The sequence below is a fragment of the Cydia fagiglandana genome, chromosome 19 (genome assembly GCF_963556715.1).
Source record: "Cydia fagiglandana chromosome 19, ilCydFagi1.1, whole genome shotgun sequence".
Lineage (NCBI taxonomy): Eukaryota > Metazoa > Arthropoda > Insecta > Lepidoptera > Tortricidae > Cydia > Cydia fagiglandana.
In genome coordinates this window covers 4,924,214-4,944,176 of record NC_085950.1, presented here as the reverse complement: position 1 = coordinate 4,944,176, position 19,963 = coordinate 4,924,214, and the positions used below count along the sequence as shown (strand labels likewise).

Sequence of the window (19,963 nt, the reverse complement as noted above, 5' to 3'; positions counted from 1 at the left end):
AAGCGAGCCGTCATACTAGTGGGAACAAGGCTGATTTGGCGCGATCGAGAACTGTTAACACGTATGGTATGATTTGTATGATTTAGGACATGTTTCGTAATAAAGTAGCTGTTTTAGATGTTTTGGCTACTTATAATATAACCAGTCTTCACAAACGTAGGAGGAATGACTAGAAAAATATAGTTAACTACGAGTATAGTAGGTAGTGATATTATGAAGTCACACAAGCTATTAAACACTGAAGGAAGGTATATTTTACTATGTGATATATTTGACCAATCACTTGTTTTAGATTCTAGCTTCGCAAATGACAAATATAGTGATATTCTAGACTCTATAGAGGGTAGTGGAGCAAAAACTTTACCGAAGCCGAAAGACTTATTTTAGAAAAGGCTTCTACAATGCTATATTTAACATTGTAAATATAATTCAAACAAAAACACTTTAGGTGTAACATCTAGTTATCCCAGAACAGAGGTTTGAAATGCTAAATAAGTCAATTCAGAGGGGTGTCAACACAAATTCAGCCGACATTTTATTTGACGTAAAAATGCAAATGGCGAACGAAAATAAATCCCATTAGGGATTTCTGTTGCGGTATAAAAATAGAAATAAGCCTTATTTACTGTTATATTTACGATTGTGAAAATTTAAATAACATGGAAGATTATACTAATCGTACCTAATTTATTTTGCAACGATTTCCTTTCAGACATGCATTTTTAACGTTTTGTAGCTAACGGTAGATAATAGGTATCTGTGCGTTTTCCAAGAATAGTACATTATTGCAGAGGCCGGGAAAGGGCAATTCGTGGATGAGTTTCGATTTAAGACAAAGAAGACGAATCCACGAATTGCTATTCCTGCCGAGGCATATATAGTGCTTTTCTCCAAACATGCGAGGAAATAAGCTAAAATAATTATTATTTAACCATCAAGCATCACTCAAATCAAACTTTCACATCCAAAATGTCAAAAACAATTTCCCTCTTTAATTATTTTTTTAAAGTTAATGTTACAAACTTATTCTGCCATTCAGTATTCGTTCATTCAATATAATTGTGCAATATAGTTGGTCAAACCAACTTTTCAGTCAGTAAGAACCAGGAAAACTATACCCATCCTTTTCTTTTGGGTGCTAGTACTAGTGTAAGACAAAGATAGTATGATTCTCTTTGTCTATGTTTGAAATGAAAAAGTCCTTTGACAAACTATATAAGCTTTATGAACACGGATGAGATTTAAAAAAAATATAAAAAATAATCTTTGATTTTATTAAGCAGTATTCGCACGATCATACACGTGAAATGATAGCTGATCGGGTCGTGTAGAAGCGGCTCGCGGCAATAATAATTGGCCGTTTGCGTTTTTTATTATTAAAAAGTAAAAAACACTACAGTAATAAGTTATTACTGTAGTGTTTTTTTACTTCCCGTCCGCTAGAACAGGACAGCGATAGTTTGATGTTTTTTAATTAGAGTTTGACATTAACGAAGAACTTCCCGTAGTATTTTTGCTACAGTAAGGTGAACATTTCCGAGCATATTGGAGAAAATATATGTATTAGAAATCTGATTCTGACCTGACTTATCTTGATCTTTTTGGGTTCTTCTACTCGTATAGTTCGTTTTTTTAGCATTAGAAATAAGGTAAACAATCTTGATGTGTCTTTTCATTGAGAAACACATTTTAAAAATAAGTAACGGCAAATATGTAACAATTATGATTCTAATACGATAATTTATGGTCTTTTGCTTTCATAAGTTACGTTACTGATTTTTAAAAAGCGTATTTCAATTAAAAGTCATGTCAGATCGCTTAAAAAAAACGAACCATAACTCAGAATCACTATTAGCATATTATATCTTGATGCTAAAAAAATGTCCCAAAAAATTGTACATGAAGAATTTTTTTAGCTTCCACTACGCCACACACGATACAAGTGAAATAATTATTTAAACTATGACGTGGCGTAATGTAACGGACATTTTAAAGGGGCCCACAGATTACCAGTTCGCCTGACGATATCAGCCTGTCAGTTGTTCGGAGCTGTCAAATTTTGCATTCAACTGACAGGCTGATATCGTCCGGCAAACTGGTAATCAGAGGGCCCCTTTAGACATAAGGACAAAGTCCAGATTTGTATAAACCAGGTTGACAATATTTTTTTGGACACCATTTAAAAGTATTTAAGGAGAAATGAAAATTAAAACTTACTTGCACTTGCCTCCCTAAACCGTAAGTAGCTCACATTCCTTACTGGCAAGGCAAGTAGGTCATAGAAAACGATAAGTCATTAGTAACAAAGGAAAAGCTATCTAATAAAATTCGTTCGTATCTCGCGGCCATTTTGATCTCGAACGTAATGAAACTTGATTAAAACCTTCATATCTATCTATTCGCTGTGACTCGAATAGGTTTTTTATCATTTTTTCCTCAAAACCAGAAAATCCTAACTAACGTCTTAGTTTAGTGCGATAATGAATCTTATGACGAAGTTATAAAGTAGCTAATTATTCCAATTGTACTTTTCGTATATGCAAATTTTTGCTTGCTCGCTGTTTGTATGAAGATTGCTTAGCGAGCATATTGACGTAGATTATTTTCATCTGACTGACGAAAGGAGGGAAAAATCTGGAAAAATAGGTATCTATGAATATTTTCGCTCACTTGATGCGTGTCATTTTTGGCAAGTAAAATCCAAAACAATGCGACAGTCTATTTTAAACCTAATAATACTTAATTAATAATGTACCCACACTTGGCTCACGAGATTACCGCCTTGTGGGATGTTGAATCGACGATTGTCCCGATAGTCGTGTCAGCGAACGGTCTCATAGCGAAGAGTCGCGACCAATACCTAGAGAAACTGTCGCTGGGTGGTTGGATCAGGGGTCAGATGCAGAAGGCGGTGATCTTGGACACGGCGCGGATAGTCCGCCGGTTCCTCTCTCTGCGGCCCTGATATGCTGGGGGCACCCAGGTTAAAATTTTATATTTACATTATAAAAACCCTATGAATAAAAGATTAATGATAATATTTAATCTTTTAAAAGCCCGCATCTTATTAAAATTAAGTAAAATCTTGCTTAAAATTATATCAAAAACGTCAGTTTCCTCACCTTAAAATGAAGGAGACAATTTACTAAAACTCCTTTTGACACCTTTGGAAATAAAGGCTAATCAAATTTCGAATTTACCGCCACAAATAAGTTACTTAGGACGTTTTAAATGGGTTATTTTCGTTATTGAAAGCCATTTTCAGATTTAATAAAATTACTTACACTTTATAATATAATTGGGCAGGTTTTGTCAGTTTGAATTAAGGTGGTTATTTTGAAGAAAGATCAATCGCTGTTGTTGGGAGACTTGAGTTTATTTGAGATTGTTTAAAATTTTGGTAAAATAAATTATAATTTCTGGTTAATAGAGAGTTAGACCAAAAACAACTACGACGAGCGATATTGGTTTAATTTTAATATTTTGATTGTCTTGTTTCTTATAACTCTGAATATAGAAATAAGTAAGTAGGTATGTTTAAGACGAAACAGGAGCTGAGTTTTAATATTTCAGGTAAATATACCCGTCTCGCTAACGGAAGCGGCTCCTAACACTAGTGCCATAAGGACAATTTTAATAACAAAACTTCCTTGAGACACAAACATATTAAATATATTAAAAACGGGTCACGATAAGGACAAGGCGAAAAATCCTGCGTAAAAATCTCTAAAATCGAGGTTCCGTACTCAACTGTTTCCTCCTCCAAAACTTAACCAATCGTAACCAAATTTGGAAATCTAAATAATTTTGAAATTATCTGTGTCGGACCGTTTTGCTTTTTTGGCTAATTGACATCAGTTTTGAATACTACGCCTCTCATTGCAGCATAGTCAATGAAGCTATTTTGGCCATTTTTGAAGGGCTCTAGCGCCTTAAAAAACAAAAATATCAAAAAAAGCAAAACGGTCCGACACAGATATTTACAATATTAATCTGTGTTGAAAAAATCATTGCTCTAGCATCAAAACACACGGAGGAAACAGTCGAGTACGTTTGTATAGAGAAATGACCACTCCTGTTGGCTCTTAATATACGTATGACAAAATTAAAAGCACCTCTCTATCTCATACGAAACAAAACACTTAATCACAAGTCAGAACTCTTGGTCTAAATTAAACACGGCAATTACACATTTTTATTTGGTTGCTAATAATATCTATGTAGGATTTACATACATCAATATTTTACTATTGTTTTACAGAGGGAAGCACGAAAAGAAATAAAATCTGCGAAAATATTTAAGCTCAACGCTTTGCCGATACATTTTTATCAGGCGCTTACATTTACATTTTCAACTTGCACGTATGTTGGCACAGATTTCAATTCATTATGTTATACTTATCTATACCCCCCCCACTTCCCCCCTTCCTTCCTTCCTTCTATTTGTTCCCCCTCCTTCTTCTACGAAATTTTATAATGACTCCTTTACGTTTCGAGCTGTTCGTCTGTGGAACAGTCTGCCGTTAGACATTAGGTGTGCTAAAACTCTCCAAAGCTTTAGAAACCTTCTAAAGAATCATTACTTATCTCTTCCTTAATGTGCCGCTGTGTATATATTATATATTTATATATTTTTATTGTGTGCTGTTATATATATTAAACTATTGGTACATATTTATATAATTGTATATGACTGAATGTGTAATCTTCTTATTCCTGTAATTTATTTCGTGCACTACCTGTTTTCTATTCGTTTTCTATTCTTTATATCCTGCTACCCCAAGGTTGTCTGGAAGAGATCGCTTACAGCGATAAGACCGCCTGTTGCTACCATTATTTACACTGTAAATCTGTTATTGTATTTTTCTTTGTGGTGCAATAAAGTGTATTTACTTTACTTACTTTACTTATACCATAGAGAAATATAGTAAGAACAGAGTGCTCACTCCATATATCAGTTTCGATACCAAAACGACTGTTATTTTCGCAGTCGAGATCTACGATCTAGCAGCGGAATTATCAGTACCGCTACTTGATACTAGAATTCTCTACAACTAATATTAAAAAGAGAAGGAGTTGAAAATAGAGTTCCAGTTAATTCGATTATAATATTAGCTGAAAATTGTTGAACATTAGACTTTTCGGTCGTCGGAACATCTATTGTTAAGTAGCAGTACTGATAATTATTCCGCTACTCGATGCTAGATGTTGACTACGAAAATAATAGTCGTTCTGGTACCAAAACTGATGTATGGAGTGAGCACTCTATTCTTACTATATGTGACGTTATCTATGAAAAGAGACCTTATTGTCGATGGCGCTTACACCATTACTAACGATGCGCCGATATAAATGCAATGCCGCGCGACGCTGTGCGGCGTAAGCGCCATCGATAATAAGGTCCCTTTTCATAGATAATGCCCCATATTTCTCTATGTCCGTATTATGGCCGTAGTGAGTTGAATTGTAGGAGAAACATAAAGAACCGGAGCTAATAGTATTACATCGTTAATAACGTCGTAAATCCGGCCATTCATTAACTCGGATTAATAGTTCCGTATCCATTCAGAAAATGTCCGTTGAAAGGGACATTTAGTGGTTTCTCTTGTATATTGGGCGCCATATTGATTAATAGTGGGTGTATCAAATATATCAATGAGTATATCGAACATGTATACTAAATAACATTTGTTACTCGCTTTTCGTTGACGGAAAAAATCGTAAAGCTTTTTTTAATACAGTTGCTCAAAAAGTGCTACTTTACGTAGCTGTTTAGCGTGCGGAAAGTTGGTTATCTCGAACTAGTGCTTTTTACTTTTCCAATTTTTTTAAATTTATACTTGTTCCAATTCACGACTACTTATTGATGAGTGTTAATATTAGTTTCCTTTAAACGTCGTAATCAGCATAAAAACCTACCGTTAATGTAAGAATACGAAAAATATTACATATTTCATATTTAATTACTTACCTCTTCATCATTATAACACGTTTATTTTTTAATATTCAATATTGAAAATTCCGTTCTTAATAAGTTGACTGAATGGAACGGAATAGCTGCCAAACTCCCATAGATATAATATACTTAAAGACGACGTCTAACCGAGCTGTCACTGTTACCACTTTTGTTTAGTGTACGATTAACAATGTTTTTCTTATTTTTTCGCAACTGTATTAAAAAACGTCGTTCGATACACGTGCGGAAATGTCATTCTTCACTCGTCCCGAGTCTTGCCACTCGCCTGCGGCTCGTGGCAAGATATCTCGGTACTCGTGGAGTAATGACATACCTTCCGCACTAGCATCGAAATGTACTATTCCTTAACTTGTGCCTGCGCCAATACTCGGGAAAATTTTATTTTTATAGTAGGTACCTTTATTTATTTTCCTACTTAGGCCCAATGGCGGATTTGCAGTGTTGGCCGCCCTAGGCCCCAGGCCCTGTAGTAACTACTGCCGCCCCTTTCTCAGCACCCATCTATAGACTGCTGCCCCTAATATCTTGCCGCTCTAGGCCCGGGCCTACTGGGCAAATCCGCCAATGCTTAGGGCAGGTCATTATAATAGGTACATATTTTAAAAGTAAAATATTAAATCACTTACAAAATAATACAAACTACACATTATATAAAATAAGTTTTTGGCAAAAATCTAATTTTTGGTACAAGCTTTTATTGCTGACTGTACTTTTCTTACGACAGACAACTAATACTCATCGAGACAATTCTAAAAACCCCTAACACAATTAGGTTGCGTTGTTTCATCATAGAGTTCCTATGGCCACCTCCTGTCTCCATCATCAGATCAGTTTGACAGTACCATATTATTGTATTGTCATCAGAACTACATACAGCTGCCAATTTTCATGACGCTACGATCCTTGGAAGATGGTTAAATTTGTTGCCTTAGATTCCATTACGTAGTTAGTTACATACAGGTCGAGAGTTCCTATGGCCACCTGTCTCCATCATCAGATCAGTTCGACAGTACCATATTGTTGTATTGTCATCAGAACTACATACAGCTGCCAATTTTCATGACGCTACGATCCTTGGAAGATGGTTAAATTAGTTGCCTTAGATTCCATTACATAGTTAGTTACATACAGGCCGACCTAATAAAAGCTTGTTAAAAAAAACATAGAGTGCCGGTAATAATAATTCGTGGCGATTCATGCCTGGACCCTTTTAGGACCCTTCAATGATGGAAAACCACATTTATTTACCTAATTAATTAACATTTTCCTTCTCTGATTTCCAGAGGGCAAATCGTTAGCGACCTCATACGAATGCAAGTTCATCGAGACCTCCGTCGGCATCAATCACAACGTGGACGAGCTGCTAGTGGGATTGCTGACGCAGATACGGCTGAAACAGCAACACGCCGAGCGAGTCAGGTATCTTATCTGAGCGAGTGCAAGTTCATTGACCTCCGTCGGCATCAACCACAACGTGGACGAGCTGCTAGTGGGCTTGCTGACGCAGATACGACTGAAACAGCAACACGCCGAGCGAGTCAGGCCGCGTAGCCAAGATGCCAATCGCTTACGCTCCGTAGCGATCGAAACGCAACTGACACTGTCGCACTAATATGGAAAAGTGATAGAGAGACATAATGCTTTTCGTTGTCGAAGCGAAAGCGATTGTAACATTGGCAAGGCCGGCAGGTATCTTATCTGAGCGAGTGCAAGTTCATTGACCTCCGTCGGCATCAACCGTAACGTGGACGAGCTGCTAGTGGGCTTGCTGACGCAGATACGACTGAAACAGCAACACGCCGAGCGAGTCAGGTATATTATCTGTGCGAGTGCAAGTTCATTGACCTCCGTCGGCATCAACCACAAGCTGCTAGTGGGCTTGCTGACGCCGATACGACTGAAACAGCAACACGCTGAGCGAGTCAGGTATATTCTTCTTCATTGAGACCGACTATAGTCACTACAGTGACCTATTACAATAACGCTTAGTATGACACTTTCATGAACTGCCTTCTGCATAAAGCCATAAGCCTTCTTGATAAAATTATACTACTTGGTGTCTTCCCTCTGGCACATGATAAATAATAGTACCACCGTACAGAAAGGACACTTCCTACAAAACCGAAGTTTGACAGCGATTCAGGGACGAATCATGCTATCCGTTTCTTATGTATGGCTCTATCCCTTTCGGCTATTTAGGGCTGTTAAAATCAAGTCATTATCTTATCTGTCGTGCACGCAAAAGGACGTCAAGTGGGGCCGACCCTAATAATTGCTCAGAGCAATGCTGAGCCGAACGGAGCCGAGTTTGCCCGAAGTCAGGAGTGTCTCCCCACTGCCTCTGCTGGCTTGAGCTAAAACTAATATTCTACTATATTAAATCAGTTCCGTAAAATCATCCAACATTGATTACCTTTCCATACAAAAATAGACCGTAATTCTACTCCTATTAATACTAATTTCCATCAACATTCCAGAAAACGCAGCAGCGCGCGCAAGAATCGCGGACGCGCGCGCTCCCCTCAAAATGATGTAACGGCTCCCGCGCCGCCGCAGTCCGTCTCCGCCGCAAGTACGCCGAGAAAACGCACGCGGCTATCTGCTAGCGTTAAAGTGAGTTGATCATATCTACACATCATATATTAACGCCATCTACTGAACTATAGGCCAAAGGTATACTTACTTACTTACTCCGTTGGCTCAGCGACCCAAAATGGGACTTGGCCTCCGACACAAGACAGCGCCACTTTTCTCGGTCCTGTGCGACCTCTCGCCAATTGGTGACTCGAAGTTCGCGCAGGTCCGCCTCCACCATGTCGCACCAGCGATATCTGGGGCATCCGATAGGACGTCTTCCTGCTGGACGCCCCAGGTATGCTATTTTCACGTTCCGATCTTCATCCATTCTCTCAAGGTGGCCCAACCAACGGAGTCTGTGAGCTTTAGTCTCTCCCATGATGTTAGCCACTAGGTCTTCGATCTCACGGTTCGTAAGGACTGACCAGCTTCCGTCCGATCTTTTTTTTGGGCCCAGTATCTTACGGAGGCCAAAGGTATGATGCAATCTTTTCATCCGATGGCGCCTTCCACCTATTCTCGGGCACCTTCAGCCTATTCTCGAGTAGATGGCGTTAATATTAATATTTAACAAGTTAACACATATCAGTGAAAGAATAATGATCAATGTCAAATGGCGTTCTAACAGTTTTAATCGTTTGTCGAAAGATGGCAGTTAATGTACTGTAGCTACATAATTTACCATGACAGTAACTTTTTATTTCTAAAAAAAGCGCTGGTGGCCTAGCGGTAAGAGCGTGCGACTTGCAATCTGGAGGTCGCGGGTTCAAGCCCTGGCTCGTACCAATGAGTTTTTCGGAACTTATGTACGAAATATCATTTCATATTTACCAGTCGCTTTTCGGTGAAGGAAAACATCGTGAGGAAACCGGACTAATCCCAATAAGGCATAGTTTACCCTCTGGGCTGGAAGGTCAGATGGCAGTCGCTTTCGTAAAAACTAGTGCCTACGTCAAATCATGGGATTAGTTGTCAAGCGGATCCCAGGCTCTCATGAGCCGTGGCGAAATGCCGGGATAACGCGAGGAAGAAGAAGATGCAACGTAAGCGCCAGCCGCCATAAGGTACCTTTTGCCGTGGAACGTCACATATTTGCCTAGGTACTAAATATGTATTATAGGACCTAGAGTCTCTAATTACTAGTTCAAACAAGTTCTTACCCGATACTCACACATTGAACCGCCATTTCCAGGTGCGGGGCCTCCTCGGCCGCGTGTGGGCCCGGGACTCCAAATCCAAGTCCTGCGAGAACCTACACGTCCTCTAGCACTCGGCCGCCGACCCCATCGCCTGCTTCCCGTTCTTCGACTGCGCCACTAGCTACGCTTAGGATTCTACATACCTCAGATGCAGTTTGGGTTGACTGAGCCGCTAGCAACGCTTAGGGTTCTACAGACCTCAGCAATATTGTGGGGAATGAACACTAGATACGCTTAGGATTCTACAGACCTCAGATGCAGTTTGGGTTGACTGAGCCGCTAGCGACGCTTAGGGTTCTACAGACCTCAGCAATATTGTGGGGTTGAACACTAGATACGCTTAGGATTCTACAGACCTCAGATGCAGTTTGGGTTGACTGAGCCGCTAGTGACGCTTAGGGTTCTACAGACCTCAGCAATATTGTGGGGTTGAACACTAGATACGCTTAGGATTCTACTAACCTCTGATCTAGTTTGGGTTGACTGAGCCGCTAGCTACGCTTAGGATTCTACAGACCTCAGCAATATTGTGAGGAATGAACACTAGATACGCTTAGGATTCTACAGACCTCAGATGCAGTTTGGGTTGACTGAGCCGCTAGCGACGCTTAGGGTTCTACAGACCTCAGCAATATTGTGGGGTTGAACACTAGATACGCTTAGGATTCTACAGACCTCAGATGCAGTTTGGGTTGACTGAGCCGCTAGTGACGCTTAGGGTTCTACAGACCTCAGCAATATTGTGGGGTTGAACACTAGATACGCTTAGGATTCTACTAACCTCTGATCTAGTTTGGGTTGACTGAGCCGCTAGCTACGCTTAGGATTCTACAGACCTCAGCAATATTGTGAGGAATGAACACTAGATACGCTTAGGATTCTACAGACCTCAGATGCAGTTTGGGTTGACTGAGCTACGCTTAGGATTCTACAGACCTCAGCAATATTGTGGGGAATGAACTACTAGCTACGCTTAGATTTCTATTACAGGTGTCAAATGCAGCATGTTTTGATTGACTGAGCCGCTAGCTACGCTAAGGATTCTACGAACCTCAGCAATATTGTGGGGAATGAACTACTAGCTACGCTTAGATTTCTATTACAAGTGTCAAATGCCGCACGTTTTGTTTGACTGAGCCGCTAGCTACGCTTAGGATTCTACGAACCTCAGGTGCAAAATTGTTTATTCGGGGATGAACTACTAGCTACGCTTAGAATTCTATTACAAGCCTCAGATGAAGCACGTTTGACTGAATAGTAAATGAAAACTACTTCGAATTGCTTCCAAATTGCAATGAATCGACAGAGTAACCCAAAAATGCGTTGTAAAATAATTCTTAGGAATAATTTTCTTACAATTTTTTTTACAAAATGTAATCGAAAATTAAAATTACAATGATTGATTTTAAACAAAACGTAGATATCTTCAAAATAATATTCTCCTGTCGGTTTGATACACAAACGCGGTAAAAAAATCAACGTTTTTTGGACCAACCGTTTCAAAGACTAAAAAAAAGTTGTGTCCAAAATATTCGTAAGTCAATAATTTGGTGTTGTCAAAGTGTCATATTTTGAAAATCAAGATTATGGTCTGTAAACAACCGGCGTAGGGTAATTCGCCAGTAAAAAATTACTGGCGAATTACTCTACGTACGGTATGAATAATAATATACAAAATAAAGATTTATTCAACCAATACAAAAAATGGAATCTAATCATTGATATTCTAGTATATTTAAAATTAGTATCACTCGAAAGGGAAAACACCATAGTCCATATAAAACGCCTTTGAAAAGGACACGAATCCATGTGCCTAAAAAAGGACACAATTAGACAATCAGTCAATTAATGATTTCTTTATTCACCACGCATTGTAATTTAAAGAGAACAGAAAATAATTGCTTTTAACAAATGCTGCCGCTAAACTAACAAATTAGCTTTTAACGAAATGCCCAGAACGGGAATATAGGGTCGGCGACATAATCATATTTTGTAACGAAGAGGGGTTTGGTAGTTATAGAAGTTATTTCGATGTGTTTTAAAGTATGAACGATGAAGGTTTTCACATTTTGTACACATAACTTTTTTGGGTTAGTCTTTACTAAATATTCAAGATTTCTTCGCAGAGAGTGTGCATACTAATGTAAAGGTTGCGGAAACTTCCCAAATATTTCTAAAATTTCTTGGAAATTTTAGGGAAAACTTACAGAAAACTTTCATTCGGGAAATGGAAAATTTCAATACCAATAAAAACACATGAAAATTAACAAGATAAACCTGAGATAAAAAAAAGTTTCTGTGTACAAAAATTGAAAACGATGATATTAGCAGCTTGGAATCGAAATTATAAGAACTGAAAAATTCACAATTTTTCCAATATAATATTATATCAAATCATGGTATTACTAAAGTAGGAAGCGGAACATACAAAAGTACTGCTTGGAAGTATTATTTAGTAGAAAGTTAGAAAGTGAGAAAAATATATGTGATCCCATTGTGACTCCTACATTTATATTATATTCCAAACAAAATTATATTATTGTAGATGATGTAAAAATGTACGATTAGAATAGGTTTTTTTTGTATTTGTTGTTGTATTGTTTGCTTTCGTCTGTTTTGTATATTATTAGCTTTAAGATACCGGTGTATATGAGTCAGACGTTATAGTGAAAGATATTCTAGTCTTTTATACAGGATATGGTGACTGCTATAATATTGGCCACCACGTAGTAATTGGCCACTCTTGAGAATAAGGCTTCGTGGCTTATTTCTTTCTGATTTGCTAGGAGTGGCCAATTTCTATGTAGTGGCCAAATAGAAGTCACCCTTGTCGAAAAGTGTGAATAAAAATCGGTCAGGTATTCAATAGTGAAGGAAATGTGGTTGGATTTCTTTTTTTCAGGCTACAAGAGAAATGCAACTCTGTTCCAATTGAAAATGGTTTAAATTACATTGAAGTAAATTTAACTACGGGTAGGACCGTGGGCCTTGCGAGGATGAAACGTTTGAAACAAATTAAAAATCTATTCAGAATGATGAACTATACAAGCCTGACCAATTTTATTCATATTATCTGAGATTTTGTATTTCTATTTATGTAATCCTGTGTTAAAAATAAATATTAATTTAATTTTACTTAACTACTATACATACTAAAGTTAGACCAAATTAAGTCTGCAACGATTTTGATAGCACACGCATGCAAGTGTTATTTATACGTCAAATTTCACAGAAGTTTGACGTTAAAAATAACACTTGCACTGCGTGTGCTATCAAAATTGTTGCAGATTTATCTTGATCTCACTCTATTCATCTTTATGTTTACTATTTAAAAAGATGATATTGATATCTCTTGATTGTCTACATTTTTGGGATTATCTTGTAATTTTTATGTTTGCAAAAGCTAGCATTTTTAAATGTAATCAAAAGGACCTTCCAGATAAACTCAAAAGTTATCTTTGGCTTAGTTTAGTTTTGGGATAAATACAAAAAAAATGGGTCCACTGCTTCGACATTTGAGCAAAACGAATTAGGTAGGGTGTAGGCGCTTTATTTCAGTAATAAAAGAAAACTAGAAAATAAAAGATTGAAAATATTCACACAGGCACCTTTTTTGTGTGGGAATAGACGTATCTTCTAACCGGCCACATGTCAAAACTTGCCAAAAAAATGTATAGGTAATGTTGATATGTCAAAATAAATATTCAAATTAAAATAGAATGGGTGACCTTTTTATAGGCATCTGGGCGGTTAGAGCATAAACTAAAAAATAAATGCGAAAAAAACAAAGGTATTTTGTTTTTTTCTCCTAATAGATGATTCTAGCAGTAGATATTACGTTAAATCGCCAGTAACTGGCCACCATAACCTAAAAATTCACCTATAAACAGAATTCGTTTTAGTATAAGGTTTCATAAATTAGCCACCATAAGGTGGCTAGTTATTGAAACCTTATACTAAAATTAATTCTGTTTATAGGTGAATAGAATTCATTTTTAGTTTAGTGGCCAGTGTAGCATAGTTAGTACTAAAATAAAATATACCAAAATTGCCACGTGATAAAACGTTTTATTTACAATTTAAAAGGATAAACACCTTGCCTTGATAGTTTAAAAAAAAAGGTAACTGCCACCGAAATCAGCTAAGCAACAATATAGGTAATTTTTAATAAGCACCGTGCCACCGAAATCAACTAAGTAACAATATAGGTAATTTTTAAAAAGCACCGTGCCACCGAAATCAGCTAAGTAATAATATAGGTAATTTTTAATAAGCACCGTGCCACCGAAATCAACTAAGTAACAATATAAGCACTGTCACCGAAATCTACCTTATAAACTAATAAAAAAACTTCCTAGCAGGCTATGTGTTCCCTACTGGTACCAGACAGGAACAGAGGCTACGGGCAATAATTTAATCTAGAGAAATATACAAAGTGAGTTGTCGAATGGTTTAGCAGGAACAGGCTCAGGCCTCTGGTGTACTGCTCACGCTCAGACTGATGTCGAGAATAATAGGCTTAGACCTATGGTGCACAGTCCACACACAGGCTGGAATTGTTGGCTCGGGTTGAAATAGTAGAATGAACTATGCGCGGTAACATAGCATGTGCCTTGGTCCGTGTCCACAAACGCAATTGTAAAAATATTCCCCGAATAAGAAAACTGCGAACAAAGAGAAGAGCCACGCTAAAGTAAAGATATGAAAACAAATAAGATAATAAAATAAAAGATGCGAACGGACTTACCCGTGACAAAAAGCGGTTTTCCCAATTACTAAAGCGATACTTAGTGGCCGTTTAAAACTTTTGCCATCGATATAAGCCAAATTAATTCTATTTCATGAAAAGCTTTTGAAATTATGCATAAAATATCCTCTTACGTTGACGTCCCGTTCTTTTATTTTTCTTTTTGTCACTTGTCAAACCAGCCGTCGGGAATTGACTCATAAAAAAAAAGGTTTCTACCAAAGCGTAACGCTGCACCAGTTACTAACAGGTGTCCAGTTACTGGAGAATTACCCTATCATTTAAAATAGATTTTGATATTATGTCATAAATTTCATATATATGGAATGCTGTTTTTGTACACTAAACTATAATAAGAAAAGTTTGTATAATCGTCTATTCCTAAACAAAATGAGGTAAGTACTTTACTCGTAAGAGGATAAACAAATCACGATTGGCAGCTACATTGATCAAAACCAATATTCACATATTGAATTAACCTCCTGAGGCCCAAGGTCCTACCTATAGCACTTATTTAGTTCAATAAAATTTAAATAATATTCAATTGGAACAGAGTTTCTTTTCCTTTTTTTTTTGTACAGTTTTTGAACAACGCAAAATCAACTCTATTTCCTACAATGTGGGTTTAAATTTCTGTGGCAATTTTTGCATTTTTCATACCTTAGGGCCTTAGGAAGATAGCATAGCTGTTGGTATAGAATAGTCAAAAGATAGATTATTTTACGCGGCATGGCTTTTGAAAGATGGTTTTTGGATTTGGTGAAAACGAGTCCATCCAATTTTTTTTCCGTAGAAATTGTACATGTACCCGCATTTTGTTTTTTTAGATTTAAGCCCTAGACCTGTAAGTATTATTTAAAAAAAGAAAATTGTTTCAATTTGAGTGCCTGATATTTGAAGAGATATATTGTAATTTTTTGATCCCTCCGTGGTACCCATGCCTTATTTTATTAGTGTATTATTATTTCTGTAGCTGCGTTACGAGTAGGAATTAGTATATACATTAGAGAATTAATAATTATCAGAATTACTAGTAATACGTAAGGTTTAGGTGTATTTTTTCATATATTTGATGTCAAATAGTAATTTTACAGTATTAGTCGCGGCAGTTTGATTCAGGGTTTGGTATAAGTAGGGTTTGGAATCCGGATCCGAAATGTATGAAATTATCCGGATCTGGATCCGGATCCGCGGATCTTCTCATACATTTCGGATCCGTCGTGCAAACCCTAGGTATAAGTAAGTAAATGACTAGATGTAGTTGGGTATTACGTGAAATGGCTGAATAAGTAGTTTGCATAACGCATGCAGTCCTTTTCTTCCTAATAAGGTTTGAAAGAGAGGCATGCCAAGTCTGCAAATATATATCAGCTAATATGAGTCAAACTGTGCGCTACTTTTAAAGTAGTTTTTGAGAAGATAAGTATGTGGCTTCATGATATTTCTAATGTCGCAAAACGTTATTCATTCCAATCATTACTTGACGGAACTGATCAAATAGGCAAAGTGGTTTGAATATTGTTAAAGTTAACCCGTGGAGCGCCCTAGTAGCACACGTGTGATATTGTCTCAATTCGGGTCGTAGCGACTCATGACGTGTGTCACTACAGATCAATATGGGTCAAATTGCTTTGCATCAATCTGTTGTATGGTGGACGTTCGACAGGTTAAAACCTTTTTTTAATAGAATTAGACTTGTTTGAGTTCATTTTCATCCTACCAAGAAGCGAATTTAGAACCTGTTTTCTAATGTTTTCAACTTCCTTTGCTTGACATATTAAAGTTTTAAGCCATAATATATAGTTTGTCATCATTATACTCCTTAAACTGAAATCGTTAACTTTACAGGATTTTCGTAAGGTTATCCTGTAGATAGGTTAGGTTAGGTTTGTTTTATGGTAATCCTGAAAAGTTAAGCGTTTCTGAAGCAAACAAATTATGACTAACAAAAATGCGGGCAAACAATACATTATGACTTAAAACTTTTTGGGAAACAATAGAGACCCGTTTTCAACATTTTTGTCTTAAGGACGGCATGTTTTAATGTAAACAGTAAACTTTATTTCGTCGGGTGACAATCAAAAGTCACTAACTAACACCATTGAAATTATTGGACAATAAACTGTGTTACAATTGTAATAAAGTGCATTGTTACTTTAAGTTTTTGATAGTAATTAGTGACTTTTGCTTGTCACCCGACGATTTATTCGTATATACGTGACGAAGAAGAAACAAAATTTTCTAGAAAACCGTGGGTTCTTTTTAACATCAGGATTATAAATAGAAGAGGAACCCGAACAAGCCAAGATTAGTAAGAAACACCTTTATTGTTGTTTATCAAATTTATTTTGTATCAGATTGACGTTTTGCTACATTGGAAATATCACGTGTGAACCCCAGGGTCCAAATAAAACACCAATCTCACTTCACCCTTGGACCTTCCTGGACCATCCTGTATCAGCAGTAGATCAACAGTAGTCAAGCTTAGCGTAGAGGTTCCGATCTATAGACCGACCGCTTAAATGAGTCGTGCGGGCGGCAGGCGTACGGCGCCCGCACCTTCCCCGCCGCCCTTAGTCGTCCCGCCCCGTCGCCCCCGTACCGCGCAGGCGAGGACTCATTTAAGCGTTCGGTCTATAAAACCAGTCTCATTAAATCACTAGGTAATAATAGTACATTTTTGGTACAAGCTTTTATCGCTGACTGTACTTTTCTTTCCACGGGCAACTAATGAACAGTTGACCACATCATGAAACAAACATACCTGAGCATAATTATCATGAATTGATCGATTCTTAAATGGAATTTCATAAAATGTGCCGATTTCAACCAAAAGGGTACTTATTGTCGGTTGTTAATAAGGCGCTATTTCCATGAAGCTTCAATTTGAAATCAACCTTATCGACAACCGACAATGTGGTACGTTTTAGTTGTAAACGTCACAAATGATTAAGTTCTATGATCTGGCCACGACATGTGTAAATCGAAAATAGACTCTTATCGCGAAAACCAAGCCAAGTTTTGATTTAAAATGTTTTGGTTTCTTTTAGTCTTCTCTTGTGCTTTCTTTTTAAAATAATAACTCACTTGAAAATAGACTCTTTTATTGAAAATGTTTTATTTCCTTTTACTAAAACTGCAGCGGATCGGGACCTTAGCTTTTTATTAAAAGATGGACATTACACATCCAGGGAATTGACAATAAGGGCATCAGCGTCGCGATAGATTCATCAACACATTTCGTATTGAAGCTAGATTCCCTTTTTCATTAGTTTAAGTATGATATGAACTCGAACAGGCATTGGAATTCTAGTGAGATGCTACTTAATCTACTGCTGTTTTTAGATTACGATTCTGAGCATTACCAAAATTAGCACCCGATTGGTAAATATATAGGCTAAGTTGTATGGGTTGAATTCTATACTTATTATTTATCTGGCCCCAATTTCACATCGGTGACAGGTGCGACGAATTGTAAAATCACTGTTGCTGACGTCACAGGCATCCATGGGCTACGATTACCACTTACCATAGGGCGGGCCGTATTCCTGTTTGCCACCATCATTGTATTATTTAAAAAAAACGTTATTATATCGGAAAAAAACAGATATTTCTCCTGCGAAGTTTCTGACAATTGTCAAAGATTTAGAAGAATTGTAGGTAGGTAATTCTTGACAGGTAATGAGTTATATGTCGGAATTTCGTGACAATTGTAGTGTTTCTTGTGACAATTGTCATAAACTTAGCAAGATAAATATCTGTTTTTTTCCGATATCATAAAGTTTTTTTTAATACTACAATGATGGTGGCAAACAGGAATACGGCCCGTCCTATGGTAAGCGGTAACCGTAGCCCATGGATGCATGTGACGTCAGCAACAGTGATTTTACAATTCGTCGCACCTGTCACGTTGGTGAAACAGGGGCCTGGACGTCATTGTTATTTCTTGATGCAGACCGAGTGCATAGCTAAGATGATCTTTGATTTAAAATAACAAACTTAAATAATGTTTGGAAATGATCATATGATTATTTTGTGTTGTATTTGTCACACGAATACATTATTTTCGATTGGCATTTGTTTCAATCAATCAATCAAATGACATCTTGTGATCTTGTAGTCACTTTGGGTACTTTGGTAAATCTCAGAATTGAATAATTCCTTCTCCTTTGGCTTATATCCTTCCATAAGTCTATAATAATCGTACTTATCTTTACAGATAAAGCCATCTCTCTCTGGCAATATGTGTCAGAATAGTATGGCTGTACTAAATGCGATTATTACAGATTTTCCGCTTTGTAAAAGTGTTCACTCGTCGCTTTATTACTGAACTTGGCCTTCTTTTTTAAAGGCCTTGTTTTGGTACCGAGACGATGAAAAGTAGCTTTTATGGGTATGATTCTTTTTTTGTATGGGACTGATATCTACAAGTAGTTCGTTTTTTTTAGCATTAGAAATAAGGTCAACAATCTTGATGTGTCTTTTAATTGAAAAACACATTTTAAAAATAAGTCACTGCAAATATGTAACAATTATGAATCTAATACGATCATTTATATTCTTCTGCTTTCATAAGTAATAGTTACTGATTTTTAAAAAGCGTTTATAATTAAAGGACATGTCAAGATCACATAGCTTCTTTCAAGTTCTTTCTAATGCTAAATAATAAAAACCGGGCAAGTGCGAGTCGGACTCGCGCACGAAGGGTTCCGTACCATAATGCAAAAAAAAAGAAGGAAAAAAAAAGCAAAAAGAAAAACGGTCACCCATCCAAGTACTGACCACTCCCGACGTTGCTTAACTTTGATCAAAAATAACGTTTGTTGTATGGGAGCCCCATTTAAATCTTTATTTTATTCTGTTTTTAGTATTTGTTGTTATACCGGCAACAGAAATACATTATCTGTGAAAATTTCAACTGTCTAGCTATCACGGTTACAGTAATAGGGTCCCGTTTTACCCTTTGGGTACGGAACCCTAAAAACGAACTATAGTGGAGGCCCACTGTAAGGCCTACTTACAGTTTTTTTTTTTATTAGGTACTACTTACAATATTTACCATCGCGAAGTCCATGCAAAAATGGTCGTACCTGTAAAAGAAACTTATCCATGCCTAGTGTTAACCCCATTGGACCATATTAAGCAATACATCCCAGTATATAAGCCCACTGAACAGTAAATAGTACTTATAGTAGGCGTAGCTTACTTTAGAATTTTATATCGTTGTAATATAAAGCAAATATAGCTATACACTATTAATTCTGTTTCTAAAATAAATTTAAAAAATATAAAATAACTTTTATTCACAGAGTTGAAAGATAGTCGTTCGGATGTAGTGCATAATTTTATTTCCATCGTATTTTCGGTATCGTCTTGGGTCGTCCCATTCGTTTTTCGTCAAGTTCTTAAATGAGTCCTATTCTGCTTTCGTCACCCATTCTACATTCGTCACAATCATCAGTG

General features: G+C 37.0%; 1 protein-coding gene across 1 annotated transcript in view; it reads left to right on the top strand.

Annotated features, from left to right (window-relative positions):
* The window catches only part of LOC134673903 (uncharacterized), a 231,127-nt gene extending 214,106 nt beyond the window's left edge, over positions 1 to 17,021 (top strand). Inside the window, exons 14-16 of the mRNA XM_063531956.1 lie at positions 7,261 to 7,396; positions 8,455 to 8,590; positions 9,747 to 17,021. Of these exons, the coding sequence (XP_063388026.1) occupies positions 7,261 to 7,396; positions 8,455 to 8,590; positions 9,747 to 9,821 (347 nt within the window). The 3' untranslated portion in view covers positions 9,822 to 17,021. The remainder of the gene's footprint in view (positions 1 to 7,260; positions 7,397 to 8,454; positions 8,591 to 9,746) is intronic.
* The last annotated feature ends 2,942 nt before the right edge of the window (positions 17,022 to 19,963 follow it).